This window comes from Piliocolobus tephrosceles, chromosome 6 (assembly GCF_002776525.5).
Source record: "Piliocolobus tephrosceles isolate RC106 chromosome 6, ASM277652v3, whole genome shotgun sequence".
NCBI classification, from domain to species: Eukaryota; Metazoa; Chordata; class Mammalia; order Primates; family Cercopithecidae; genus Piliocolobus; species Piliocolobus tephrosceles.
Genome location: NC_045439.1, coordinates 2,043,911 through 2,058,782, shown reverse-complemented (window position 1 = coordinate 2,058,782; position 14,872 = coordinate 2,043,911). Strand labels below are relative to the sequence as shown.

General features: G+C 46.6%; 1 protein-coding gene across 1 annotated transcript in view; it reads right to left on the bottom strand.

Annotated features, from left to right (window-relative positions):
* PPP1R13B (protein phosphatase 1 regulatory subunit 13B) overlaps nt 1–14,449 on the bottom strand; it is a 118,880-nt gene extending 104,431 nt beyond the window's left edge. Inside the window, exon 1 of the mRNA XM_023205698.1 lies at nt 14,130–14,449. Coding sequence (XP_023061466.1) covers nt 14,130–14,138 — 9 coding nt within the window. The 5' untranslated portion in view covers nt 14,139–14,449. The remainder of the gene's footprint in view (nt 1–14,129) is intronic.
* Nucleotides 14,450–14,872: the final 423 nt, after the last annotated feature.

Here is a 14,872-nt window from a genome sequence, read left to right as displayed (position 1 = left end):
ACTAATCCTTCAATATTTTCCTATCTTTCTCAGGACCAGGTTCAAATTCTTATGCAGGTTAATACACTTCCCTCACACCTGGCTTCTACCACTTTTCCAGCCTCGTCCCCTTCCTCTTACCTCCTGTGGCCTCATATCCTAGGCAACTTCCCTTAACACACCATGCTGATTCAGACCTCAACATTCTGAATGTCAATCCTTCTACTTGGCCAGGCGCTGTGGCTCATGCCTGTCATCCCAGCACTTTCGGAGGCCGAGGTGAGTGGATCACCTGAGGTCAGGAGTTCGAGACCAGCCTGGCCAACAATGGTGAAACCCTGTTTCTACCAAAATACAAAAATTAGCCGCATGTGGTTGTGCACACCTATAATCCCAGCTCCTGGGGAGGCTGAGGCACAAGACTCGATTGAATCCAGGAGGCGGAGGTTATAGTGAGACAAGCTCGCACTACTGCACTCCAGCCTGGGTGACAGAGCGAGACTCCATCTCAAAAAAATAAATAAAAATAAAATAAAATAAAATCCTTCTACCTAAAAGTCCTTCCCCATCACCACCACTCCCTCTTCCTCAATCTTCCAAACCCCACTCAAATGTCGCCTCCTCTATGAAACTTCCCAACATCCTGAGGTTGAGAAGATCTCTCTGTCACTGTACTCTGCTGCACCTTGTATCCTGACTTTTATCTTTTGGAATGGCATTTTTTAGTTACATGATTGTTCTCGACAATGTGAGCTCACCAGAAGCAATGGCTGACCCAGCACATAAATGATGCATCCTAAAGGCGTGCTGAGTTCATTCAGTAAGCAAGTACATATTAAATGCCTACCAGAGACCCACAATGTCCTAAGTGCCAAGGATACCGCGGTGGGAAAAGAAAACAAAACTGCTTTCATGGTGCTTCCACAAATAAACACCAGGCCAATATAAGTACTACAAAGAGGAACTGGCTGGGCGCAGTAGCTCACACCTGTAATCCCAGTACTTTGGGAGGCCGAGGAGGGCGGATCACTTGAGGCCAGACATTCAAGACCAGCCTGACCAACATGGCGAAACCCCGTCTCTACTAAAAATACAAAAAACTAGCTGGACATGGTGGCACACGCCTGTGGTCCCAGCTGCTTGGGAAGCTGAGGCACGAGAATCGCTTGAACCCAGGAGGCGGAGGCTGTAGTGAGCCAAGATCACGCCAGTGCACTCCAGCCTGGGTGACAGAGTGAGACTCTGTCTCAAAAACCAGTAAGTACTACAAAGAGGAATAAAGCACAGGAAGGGGAGGGGCATTTCATACAAGATAGAAGGTGCCATCCAGGTAGAGACCACAAGAAGGGCTTTTCAGTTAACTGACAGAACACTGCGTGAAGTGGACCTTATTCTGGTTCTGAGTCAAGTCTGGAAAACAGAAAGTACTGCACAGGGAAGGTCAACTTTAATGTCTTTTTTTTTTTTTTTTTGAAACCAAGTTTCGCTCTTGTTGCCCAGGCAGGAGTGCAATGGCACAATCTCAACTCACTGCAACCTCTGCCTTCCAGGTTCAAGTGATTCTCCTGCTTCAGCCTCCTGAGTAGCAGAGATTACAGGTACCACCATGCCCGGCTAATTTCTTTGTATTTTTAGTGGAGATGAGGTTTCGTCATGTTGGTCAGGCTGATCTCGAACTCCTGACCTCAGGTGATCCACCTGCCTCGGTCTCCCAAAGTGCTGGGATTATAGGCGTGAGCCACCGCACCAGCTAAACTTTAATTTCTAAGAAAAGCAAACTATTCTCTCTCTGTCCATATTAACTTAATAGATTTTGCAATTACCACCTAGCTATTCTCAGCATGAAGGGCACAAGCATTCTGCCTCAGAGTAATAGGGTGATTGTGATCCTTTTCTGACTGAATCTTGTCTGCTAAGAAGCCTCACGGTTGCTAGAGAAAACTTAAAAGTACTCAGCAAACATTTGCCCTTTTTTTTTAAAGACAGGATCTGTCATCCAGGCAGAAGTACAATGGCATGAAAACAGCTCACTGCAACCTCCACCTCCCGGGCTCAAGGGATCCTCCTACCCCGGCCTTCTGAGTAGCTGGAACCACAGGTGTCAGCCACCACACCCAGCTAATTTTTGTATTATTTAGGTAGAGATAGAGTTTTGGCATGATGGCCAGGCTGGTGTTAAACTCCTGGGCTCAAGCAATCCTCCCACCTCAGCCGCCCAAAGTGCTGGGATTACAGGCATGAGCCACTGTGCCCAGCATTTTTTTTTTTTTTTAAGAGACCAGGCCTCTCTCTGTTGCCCAGGCTGAAGTACAGTGGGTGATCATAGCTCACTGCAGTCTCAACTTCCTGGGTTCACGCGATCCTGGTGCCTTAGCCTCCTGAGTTGCTGGGTCTACAAAGGCAAGCCACTATGTCCTGCTAATTTTTACTTTTTTAAATATAAACAGGGTCTCACTATGTTGCCCTGTCTAGTCTCAAACTCCTAGCCTCAAGCAATCCTTCCACCTCGGCCTCCTGAAGTGCTGGGATTGCAGACGTAGGCCATGGCACCTGGCCTACTGACTTGTTTTTTTTTAAGACAGTCTCACTTTGTTGCCCAGGCTGGAGTGCAGCGGCGCAATTTCAGCTCACTGCAACTTCTGCCTCCCAGGCTCAAGCAATTCTCCTGCCTCATCCTCCCAAATAGCTGGGATTACAGGCGCCCTCCACCATGCCCAGCTAATTTTTATACTTTTAGTAGAGATGGGGTTTCACTATGTTGGCGAGGTTGGTCTCGAACTCCTGACCTCAAGTGATCTGCCTGCCTTGGCCTCCCAAAGTGCTGAGATTACAGGCATAAACCACCACGCCCAGACCCTGACTATTTGTTACATATAGTAACAGACAATAATCTAAGCACCTGACAATCCTAAAAGCATTGTGAAATATAGTGTTATTAAACCCGTTTTTACAAATATGAAAATAAGGCACAAAGAGGTTAAATAATTTATCCAAAGTCGTCTGGGTACTGTGGCTCATGCCTATAATCCCAGCACTTTGGGAGGGAGAGGCAGATGGATCATGACATCAGGAGTTTGAGACCAGCCTAGCCAACATGGTGAAACCTCGTCTCTACTAAAGATAAAAAAATTAGCTGGGCGTGGTGGCACGCGCCTGTAATCTCAGCTACTTGGGAGGCTGAGGCAGGAGAATCACTTGAACCCGGGAGGCGGAGGTTGCGGTGAGCCAAGATAGCGCCACTGCACTCCAGCCTGGGCAACAGAGCAAGAGTCCATCTCAAAAAAAAAAAAAAAAAAAATTGTCCCAAGTCACAGAGTTAGTAAGAGGCAAAGCCAGAATATACAGTCTTGGGTCTGGACTTGCTGAGAACCACTATGCTCTACACCTTCACATCTGTGTTTCCCATCACAAATACTAGCTCTACAAAAATCTCTGTTTATACTTTGGTAATTTGTGATGTTGACTATTATTTACTGATACTATTTTCAAGAATGTCATTAGATAGAAATACAAACATGCAACTGACTAAAAAGTGTAATACAAGAAATCAACACAGACAGAAATTACACCTCTACAAAAAGTGTACATACAAACTCTGCCAGGTGCCTGGAGCACAAAGATGGACGAAGCGAGTCCAGTCCCTGCCCCGAGAACCTTGGTCCAGTGGGCTCAGGGTGATGCTCATCAGGCAAACTGGCAACACAGGGAGGACATGTTTGGGTGCTGCAGATGCCCAGGTAGCAATCCAGAACCCACAACATTAAAGCCACCGAACATAGGCAAAAAATTTTGATTTAATATATTTATTTTACCTTAAGATTTAAGGATAACATCTTTCTGGACACGGCAGGGATCTATCTCAAGCTCTACACAGCCAAAATAAAACTTATTATTCTCGCAACCCTTTAAACTTACTCCTTCTCAAGAAATATCTTTTATCTTAAAGGAAAGGCAAGCCTGGCTGCTGAAGCAATAAACCTGTTATCCTCAATTCCAGCTATCTCCCTCCCTCCCTCCTTCCTTCCTCTCTCACACACACACACACTTACGTGTGCATGCACGCACTCACTCCCTCACGTGCACACACTCACACGCACACATACACACACTCTCCATCCGATCTATTTACTGTCTTTCAACTGGATCTTTCTCTTCTTCAGGTCCTCAAGTCAGGCCTACAACAATTTGTTTCCTAACTACTCTTCCTGTTGAATTATCTTTCTATCATACAAACCTGACTCTATCACTCCACTTTTTAAAAATATTTGGTGGTTTCTGGCCAGGCACGGTGGCTCACACCTGTAATCCCAGCATTTTGGGAGGCCAAGGCAGATAGATCACCTGAGGTCAGGAATTCAAGACCAGCCTGGTCAACACGGTGAAACCCATCTCTACTAAAAATACAAAAATTAGCTGGGCATGGTGGCTCACGCCTGTAGTCCCAGCTACTCAGGAGGCTGAGGCAGAAGAACCGCTTGAACCTAGGAGGCTAAAGTTGCAGTGAGCAGAGATTGCACCACTGCACTCCAGCCTGGGCAACAGAGTGAGACTTTGTCTCAAAAAAATAAAATAAAATAAAATAAGTAACAACAATAAAAACATTTGGTGGTTTCTGACCATCTCTACAGGATCAAGTCTAACTGTTATGGCACACACACACACACACACACACACACACACACACACACCTCTTCACAATGGGTCCAACAGGACCTTCCACATCGTATCTTTCTTTATTCAACAAATATTTATTGAGCACCAACTATGTGTAAATCATTGGGCTAAGTGGCAGTGGTATAATGAGAAGCAAAAAGATAGAGCTCCTGCTCTCATGAAGCTCACAGTCTAGGACAAGAAACAGAAATCAACCAGTCACACAAACAAATGTTTAAGATTATAACTAAGACAAGTACTGCAAAGACACGCCAAGTAAAATAATCTGAAATTAGACAGTGGCAATGGTTGTCTCGTGCATACACTGAAAACCAATTAACTGTACACATTAAAAGATGAATTTTATAGCACATGAATTATACCATATCCCCCATCCGAGAAAAAGATACGGCAGGGTGAGCACCTCTGATGGTAGGGTTGGCCAAGGCAGAGATGGTAAAAGCTTTCCAGAGAACAGAGTTTACAAATAACATATTTGCTAAGAATTTACTATATGCCAGGCCACTTTCACTGTACTCATGCATCTGATCCTCCTACCAACAATGTAAGGTTACTATTATTAACCAACTCAGAGGTCAGTGAGGGGTCAAGGAACTTTAAGGTCAGAGAGCCCATAAATGGCAATGCCAGAATCCATATTTAAGCAGAATAAACGGAGTGTCTGCACTCTTACCTGCTACATGTAAAGTCACCTAGGCAATGTCTATTACTCAGAACTACTTATGATGCAATAAACAGACCACTGTGTTTCATTTCTTTTTTTTTTTTCTTTGAGACGGAGTCTCGCTTTGTCACCCAGACTGGAGTACAATGGCGCAATCTCGGCTCACCACAACCTCTGCCTCCCAGGTTCAAGCGATTCTCCTGCCTCAGCCTCCCAAGTAGCTATGATTACACGCGCGTGCCACCGCGCCCAGCTAATTTTTTTGTATTTTTAGTACAGACGGGATTTCACCATATTAGCCAGGATGGTCTTGATCTCCTGACCTTGTGATCTACCCACCTCAGCCTCCCAAAGTGCTGGGATTACAGGCGTGAGCCACAGCACCCGGCCCATTGTGTTTCATTTCTGATAAAATAAATGTCTCGCCGAGCACAGTGTCTCATGTCTATAATCCCAGCACTTTGGGAGGCGGAGGTGGGCAGATCACCTGAGGTTGGGAGTTAGAGACCAATCTGACCAACATGGAGAAACCCCATCTCTACTAAAAATACAAAATTAGCCGGGCGTGATGGCGCATGCCTATAGTCCCAGCTGCTTGGGAGGCTGAGGCAGAAGAAGCCGTTGAACCTGGAAGGCGGAGGTTGTCATGAGCTGAGATCATGCCATTGTACTCCAACCTGGGTAAGAAGAGCAAAACTCCACCAAAAAAGAAAAACAAAACTTTCCATCTCCTTTCATTACAATAGCCTCTAAGGCCCTACAAGATCAATCCTGCAGTGCTCTCTCCATCACCTGACTTCACCTCCTCCACTTCCCCTACTCACTCTGCTCCAGCCACACAGGCCTACTTTTGTTTCTTCAGCATGCTGGGCATGCTCCTGCCACACGGCCTTTGCATTTTCTTGAGCTATGATAATTACAATCACAACATGTGGCATAAATCATGATTCTGCTAAAACCTCAGTTAACATTTTCTCTAAACACATCAATAATGCCACTGACAACATCTTGTACTGAACTGTACACTAATATTTCAAATGCCATTAATTTTAATAAAAACTACCTAATTTTTCCAGTTTTATATTGTTCTATATGATATCACCAAAGATTTTCATTTTACAAAATCCAGTAACAGCAGCTTTTGCTTACCAATTAGTCTGAACAACAGTCATATAGCTATCTTTGCAGTGAAATAAAGCAAAGCAATCAAGCCAAAAAAGTGTCACAATAGAATCTGATTACCACCATTCCTGTTTAGCCCTAAACCACAGTTTGTGAAATAACTATGACAACAGCATTTCAAGACACCAAAATCCCACCATACTTTTGCTGAGAAAGTATTCTCCATCTGTGCAAACACATACAAATGCATGTTGACAACCAGTTATATAACTTCAATACAATAACCCAGTGATATTTTAAGTTCCTATTTTGCTAAAAATCCTAAGAAACTGTTAATCCTAAAACCGCTCAAAGTAGGATGCTGAGAAAGGAATGAAGAATATACATTTAACACATTTACATTTAAAACTGAGTTGTCCCCAAACTCCAGGTGAAAAAAAACTACCCCTTTTTGGCAGGGCGCAGTGGCTTGCGCCTGTAATTCCAGCACTTTGGGAGGCCAAGGTGGGCAGATCATTTGAGGTCAGGAGTTTGAGACCAGCTTGGCCAACATGATGAAACCCTGTCTCTCCTAAAAATACAAAAATATTAGCTGGGTGTGGAAGCACACACCTGTAAACCCAACTGCTTGGGAGGCTGAGGCAGGAGAATTGCTTGAACCCAGGAGGTGGAGGTTGCAGTAAGCTGAGAGGGCACCACTGCACCCCAGGCTGGGCAACAGAAGGAGACTTCCTCTCAAAAAAAAAAAAAAAAAGAACATAATGTATTGTATATTTTGAAACAGCTAGAGAGCCACTGAAATCTTCCCAACACGTAGAAATGGTAAGTGCTAGAAGCAATGGATATTCCAAATACTCTGACTTGATCATTACAGGTGCTATGCACGTAACAAAATATCACATATACCTCAGAAACATATACAAATGTATCAATTAAAAAAATTTTTTTGCCAGGAACAGTGGCTCATGCCTGTAATCCCAACACTTTGGGAGGCTGAGGCGGGCATATCACCTGAGGTCGGGAGTTCGAGACCCACCTGACCAACATAGAGAAACCCCGTCTCTACTAAAAATACAAAATTAGCCAGATGTGCTGGTACATGCCTGTAATCCCAGCTACTCAGGAGGCTGAGGCAGGAGAATCACTTTAACCCAAGAGACAGAAGCTGCAGTGGGCCGAGATGGCGCCATTGCACTCTAGCCTGGACAACAAGAGCGAAACTCCAGCCAGGCGTGGTGACAGGTCCCTGTAATCCCAGCTACTCAGGAGGCTGAGGTGGGAGAATCGCTTGAGCCCTGTAGGCAGAGATTGCAGTGAGCCGGGATCACACCACTGCACTCCAGCCTGGGTTACAGATCAAGACTCCATCTCAAAAAGAAAAAAAGAGAAATTTTTTTTTTTTTTTTAATGTTGTCCTGTCTTTGGTGTTTGTTTACTGAAATCAGCTGTAAAATCAAGCTTATCAAGTCACTTAATTATTAATTAAAAAATAATAGCAAACATTTACTGAGCTCTTACTATCTGCTCTGTCATAAAAGATGCTTTGGAAATGAAAGAGTTTACTAGAAGCCTGCCAAAACAAGTGTCAAGTTGCCTCAACCTTTGATGAAGCCAATATGAATATTAGAGGACTTCATGCAAGTATCTGCTATAAATCAGCTACTGGATCAACCATAAATGCCTGAAAATTGCCACATCCAACTCATTTTACAGATGAGAAACAGGCTCAAAGAGATTAAGTCCAAAGGTCTTCACTAACAGTAGGAACAAGAATCCTATTTCCAGTTCAGGGTTTTGTTGTCAATTACATGTCAGTTGTTTATTTTAAAGTGAAAAACCTATTCCAGTATCTCAAAATGTTTCTACATAGTTGGGAAGAAAATGAATACCTCCAATAAGTACATATTTAATGAAAGCTAAATATTAAAAACAAATTAACATTATCCATACCCGCAGTAAACATGCTGAAAGGGCTCCCAGGACAAGAACAAGTAGAATCAAAGCCACACTTCACAGCGTCTAATAGAAGTTAGGGGCTCCACTGCTAACATCACCAAACACCACCACCAGAGTGCCTTCTTTTTTTTTGAGATGGAGTCTCGCACTGTCGCCCAGGTTGGAGTGCAGTGGCACTATCTCGGCTCACTGCAACCTCCACCTCCCAGGTTCAAGCGATTCTTCCGCCTCAGCCTCTTGAGTAGCTGGGACTACAGGCGCCCGCCATCATGCCCAGCTAATTTTTGTATTTTTCATAGAAATGGGGTTTCACCGTGTTGACCAGGCTGGTCTTGAACTCCTGACCTCAGGTGATGTGCTCGCCTCAGCTTCCCAAAGTGCTGGGATTACAGGCGTGAGCCACCACACCCAGCCCAGAGTGCCTTCTTTATGAAGAAAAAACACTTCAGAGCTACAGAACACTTCTTGACTCGTCGATACTCTTTTGGAAAAGAAAAAGTAACCTGGCCGGGCATGGGGGCTCACACCTGTAATCCCAGCACTCTGGGAGGCTGAGGCAGGTAGATCAGCTGAGGTCAGGAGTTCAAGACAGCCTGGCCAACATGGGGAAATCCTGTCTCACTAACCATGCTAAAATGAGCCCGTGGTGGCACACCCCTGTAATCCCAGCTCCTTGGGAGGCTGTGGTGGAAGAACTGCTTCAACCTGGGAGGGGGAGGTTGCAGTGAGCCAAGATCTTGCCACTGCACTCCAGCCTGGGCAACAGAGCGAGATCCCATCTGAAAACAAAAAAAAAGTATCCTTAGCAACATTCTCCAGATATACCTCATTTATGCATGAAAAGTTTTACTAGCTACAAAACGTCCACACTCTTTCAAAAAGAATGATGTTGAGCCGGGTGTGGTGGCTCACGCCTGTAATCCCAGCATTTTGGGAAGCTGAGGTGGGCAGATCACTTGAGGCCAGGAGTTCGAGACCAGCCTGGCCAACATGGCAAAACCCTGTCTCTACCAAAAATTACAAAAAATTAGCCAGGCATGGTGGTGTGTATATGTAGTCCCAGCTACTCTGGAGGCTGGGGCACAAGAATCACTTGAACCCGGGGGGACAGAGCTGAGATCCTGCCACTGCACTCCAGCCTGGGCGACAGAGCAAGACTCTGTCTCAAAAAAAAAAAAAAAATTATGCTGAATCAAGGCAGTTTTCATCCTTTCTATAATCTAAATTGGGCTTTCCATTTTTAATAAACTTCTTATTTCTATCAAACTTTTAAATGCTTTCAGGCCCAGATGTTAGGGACTAACTGAAAAGTATTATTTAAATGGTACCCTTTTTTCCTGGGAAAACATTTTTAAAATGTCATCCATTGATAAAAAGGTGAGTGACTACAGATAACCAAAAAAAAAAAAAAACTATTTTTAAGGGAAAATTCCAAAATATAATTTAGTTTAAAAGTGGAAAGGGAGGCTGGGAGTGGTGGCTCAAGCCTGTAATCTCAGCACTTTGGGAGGCCGAGACGGGCGGATCACGAGGTCAGGAGATCGAGACCATCCTGGCTAACATGGTGAAACCCCGTCTCTACTAAAAAATACAAAAAACTAGCCAGGCGAGGTGGCGGGCGCCTGTAGTCCCAGCTACTCGGGAGGCTGAGGCAGGAGAATGGCGTAAACCTGGGAGGCGGAGCTTGTAGTGAGCTGAGATCCGGCCACTGAACTCCAGCCTGGGCGACAGAGCAAGACTCCATCTCAAAAAAAAAAAAAAAAAAAAAAAGTGGAAAGGCCAGCTGGGCGCAGTGGCTCATACCTGTAATCCCAGCACTTTGGGAGGCCAAGGCGTGCGGATGAGAAGGTCAAGAGATCAAGACAATCCTGGCCAACATGGTGAAACGCTCTCTCTACTAAAAATACAAAAATTAGCTGGGCGTGATGGTGCGCACCTGTAGTCCGAGCTACTTGGTAGGCTGAGGCAGAAGAATCACTTGAACCCAGGAGGCGGAGGTTGCAGTGAGCCAAGATCGTGCCACTGTGCTCCAGCGTGGCGACAGAGTGAGACTCCGTCTCAAAAAAAAAAAAAAAAGGTGGAAAGTCCAGGTGCAGGGGTAGAGGGGTGGGTCACACCTGTAATCCCAGCACTTTGGGAGGCTGAGGCAGGCAGATCACTTGAGCTCAGAAATTCGAGACCCGCTTGGGCAACATGGTGAAACCCCATCTCTACTAAAAATACAAAAAATTAGCCATTTGCTGTGGCATGTCTGTGGTCCCAGCTACTCGGGAGGCTGTGGCATGAGAATTACTTGAGCCTAGGAGGCGGAGGTTGCAGTAAGCTGAGATCATACCATTGCACTCCAGCCTGGGCAACAGGAGTGAAACCCTGTATCGAGGGAAAAAAAAAAAAAGGTGGAAAGTCACGGCACTTTGTACAACAGCAAATAGAAGACTTCTAATGACATCTGATTGTGTCAGATGAGAATTTGGCCAGACACTCTCAATTATTCCCAACAGCTGAGAGACTGGGCACTGTACTATACCATGTGATTAATTAAAAGTTACCACATGGCCGGGCGCAGTGGCTCACACCTGTAATCCCAGCACTTCGGGAGGCTGAGGGGGGCAGATCACCTGAGGTCAGGAGTTCAAGGCCAGCCTGCCCAACATGGTGAAACCCTATCTCTACAAAAATACAAAAATTAGTTGGGCAGGATGGAGGGTGCTACTCAGGAGGCTGAGGCAGGAGAATCGCTTGAACTCAGGAGGTGCAGGTTGTAGTGAGCCAAGATTGGGCCACTGCACTCCAGCCTAGGCAACATTGCAAGACTCTCTCTCAGAAAAAAAAGTTACCACAGGCCAGGCGCAGTGGCTCACACCTGTAATCCCAGCATTTTGGGAGGCCAAAGTGGACAGATCACTTGAGGTCAGGAGTTCAAGACCAGCGTGGCCAACATGGTAAAAACCCTGTACCTACAAAAATTAGCCAGGTGTGGTGGCGCACACCTGTAGTCCCAGCTACTCAGGACGCTGGGGCAGGAGAATTGCTTGAACCTGGGAGGTGGAGGTTGCAGTGAGTCAAGATAGCGCCACTGCACTCCAGCATGGGCAACAGAGTGAGACTCCGTCTCAAAAAAAAGAAAAAAAAAAGTTACCACAGACATTATATACTATTTGCCAATTTTCAAATAAAATAAAATATACTCTAAGCCTATGTTGTCCAATATGGTAGCCACTAACCGCATGTAGCAATTGAGCGCTGGAGATGTGCTAGTGTGAAGTAAGGTGTGCTATAAAATGCCAACTGTCACCAGACTCACACCAGATTTCAAACAGTAGCAGAAAAAATGTAAAATATCTCATTAGTGATTTTTTCTATTGATTACATGTTAAAATAATAACATTTTGGATATACTGAGTTAATAAAAGGATACTGTTAAAATTAATACTTTTTCAACTTGTTTCATGTAGTTACCACAAAATTTAAAATTGCATTTGTGGCTTGCTTTACATTTTTATTGAACAGTGCTGCTCTACACAAACTGCAAAATATGATCCAATGTTCCTTTGATTCATCATCATCATGATGAATACCAAATATACAATAAATCGAGAAAAATCTTATTTACATTTTTGGATACATAGTTTACATATTATCAAGTAAGAATGGCATTTCTGAAAACTCCTACTAAATTTACAACCAACTCCAACTGTGTTAATAGAGGAAGGACTCAGTCCCACAAGTAGTATTTTTAGGGATCAAGAAGGAAATACAAAAGTAAAAGCCATAAAAGAGAGTCTAAGAGCAATACCATCTGTTTCTAAAAGGCATTTTTAAACAAAAGCAGTGTTTTAAACAGATAATAGAACCGTTATTTTAAAAAACAGTATTTTATTGTTTTGAGAAATTTGAAGAAATGTCCCAATTCGCAGCTAAACAAACTTCTTAAAAAGGAAACCTGTTAAGGTAGGAACTGAAAACTCTAATCACGTGGAATAGAGGTAAAATGCCTGAATGAATCATATGGAAAATGTAAGCCAAGTTTCTTAGCAGGATATTTATAATTAAACATTATACAATAATGAAGCCAGCCAAAATATTTCTAGATATCCTTCAATGCCACCATAGTATGAACGCATCAATCAACTATTACAGGATTTAACTAAAACTGCTTTCAAAATTCTGAAACACCATAATGTCTTTCATCAAAATCTAGCCAGTGAGAATTAGGGAGGGAAGTTTCCAAATGCCTTATCTTATAGAGATTAAAATTAGAAATTGAAAATTCAAACCCATATTAATAATAATAAATATTTGTATGACATTCTGTTCAACAATCACTTTTGGAAACATGAGCCTATTTGATCCTCAGGACAGCGCTCAGATATTGGTATATTTTTGTCCCTACTTTAGAGGTAATTCCAGGCTCAAAGACCTTGACTTGTTCAAGGTCACATAGCTAAAAAGTGGAAGAACCAGTGTTTCACCCCAGATCTTCTGATGCTCATCCAATTCTCTTTCCATTACAAGACAATTATTCATTTAAAACCAAATGTTTAGAAACCCAACAAGCCTGATGCTAAAGAAAGACCTAAGGATCAAGTAGATCAAACCTTAAGACTTGGAAAGCACTGAAAGCCGGCTACAAAACATGCTGGAATCCTTTAAAAACGGGGAGAAGAGATTATCAAGAGAAAGGAAATCAAAGAGGGAGAGGGGGGATCTAATAATCTAAATGTCCTTGGGTGCAGCACAGCAGAATGGCAATATTCAATTCAAGTAGAGAATGCAGAGAAACTGCACTTTCCTGTGAAATGTGATTTTCAATGTAGTATTGTAGGTTAAAAAAATGACTGTGTTATTTTACTATAAATGTGTTTGAGAATTTTACTCACTATATAGGCGCTCAGAAAACCAATTCCTCTCCAACTGGGAACGACCAGTCCCACATTTTTTCATAAGTCATGATGCTTACCTCCCAAAAAGCCAATTTTTAAAAATCAGAATTCAGCATCCCCTCCTATTTAGATTATAGGTAAAGGGAAGGGTCCTTAGGACGATGGCAAATCTAATGGCCAATGTCCTTTCTGGGCGAAAGCATCCTTAAGGGCAGGACAAAGGCACCACCACTACAAACGAACCTCGTTCAACCTTCAGAACACGGAGAACAAACCAGTTAAAGCAAAACGAACCAATATTGCAGATACGGGAAAAGGGAATTCCTAAGATGGCTCTCAAAATCCGTGCACTCGACACCTTCCTCAGTACAACCGCGAAGGCTACGGGAATGCGGGTGCCGAGTGTGGGAACTCCGGGCGTGGGTGCCCACCCCGTCGACTCCCACTGCGACCCCAGGACGTTCGTTTCAGGCGGGTCACAGCTGCGCCACCCACGAGACCTGTGCCCCAGCTTCCGACCGCGCGCCGGAGAGGACCGAAGGGATGACCAGCCCCAAATGCATCTGCTTCTCCCCACGGCAGTCCCCGCGGCCCCGCGGCCCCGCGGCCGGGGAGGCCGAGCAGGAACAGCCCGCAGGCGGCCCCGGCCCCGCGCTGACAGCCCGGCGCCGCCCCCACCTGCCTGCCCGGGGGGCGCCGCGGCCGGGCGCGCCCGCCCAGCCACTTCCTTCCCCGCCCGCCCGGCCTCGCACCGGCCCGCGGGGGCTGGGAGCCGCGGGAGGAAGGAGGTTTGGCCAGCGGCCCGCGAAGGAAGCCGCCGCCGCCGCCGCCGCCCGCCCGCCAGCACCCACCGGCATCATCGCGGGGAGAGTCCGCGGCACCCTCGGCCGCCGCCTGACAGGACGCTCCGCACTGAGCTGCGCCCGCCGCTCCGGCCGCCTTCTAAGGCCGCGCGCCCGTCGCTGTGCTCTCCGGCCCGGCCGCGGCGAGGCGGCGGCTGCGGCGGGCTGCGGGGCTCTCGCCGGCCCTGTGGCGGCCGCCGGCGCGCTGCGTCGCTGTCCGGGGCACCCGGCCGCCACCGCCACCGCCGCCTCAGCCTCAGCCCCAGCCCGACCGCCTCCCGCCCGCCCGGCTCGCTCTTCAGCCCCCGCAGGCCCCGCCCCCAGCGCGGCGCCCCGCACGGGTCCCGTCGCCCCCTCTGATTGGCCCGGCGGAAGCGGGGGCGGAGAGAGGGGCGGGGCTTCCCGACTCCGCCCTCCACCCTCGCTCTCAGCGGCAGCCAGGTGCGTGCGCGTCCGCGCTCTCGGCGGCGGGGGAGGGGCGGGTGCGCAGTGGGCACCGGTGGCCGCCCCGGCGCCTGCGTGAGCCCCAACTAGGGGAGGCCGCGGACGGTGGGAGAATGGAGGCCCGACAGGGAATGGCCGGCCCGGGTCCCGCAGCGGATCACGGCAGGGCCAGGACTCGAACCCGGGCTCCCGGGGCCGACTGTGGGCGGGAGCGTCCCTGCGGCGACGGCGCGCGCCCGCACTCTGACCGTGGCCTGACCCCCGGCTCCCGGCGCCCCGTTGGGCTGCGGCCCAGAGGCCGGTGGGAG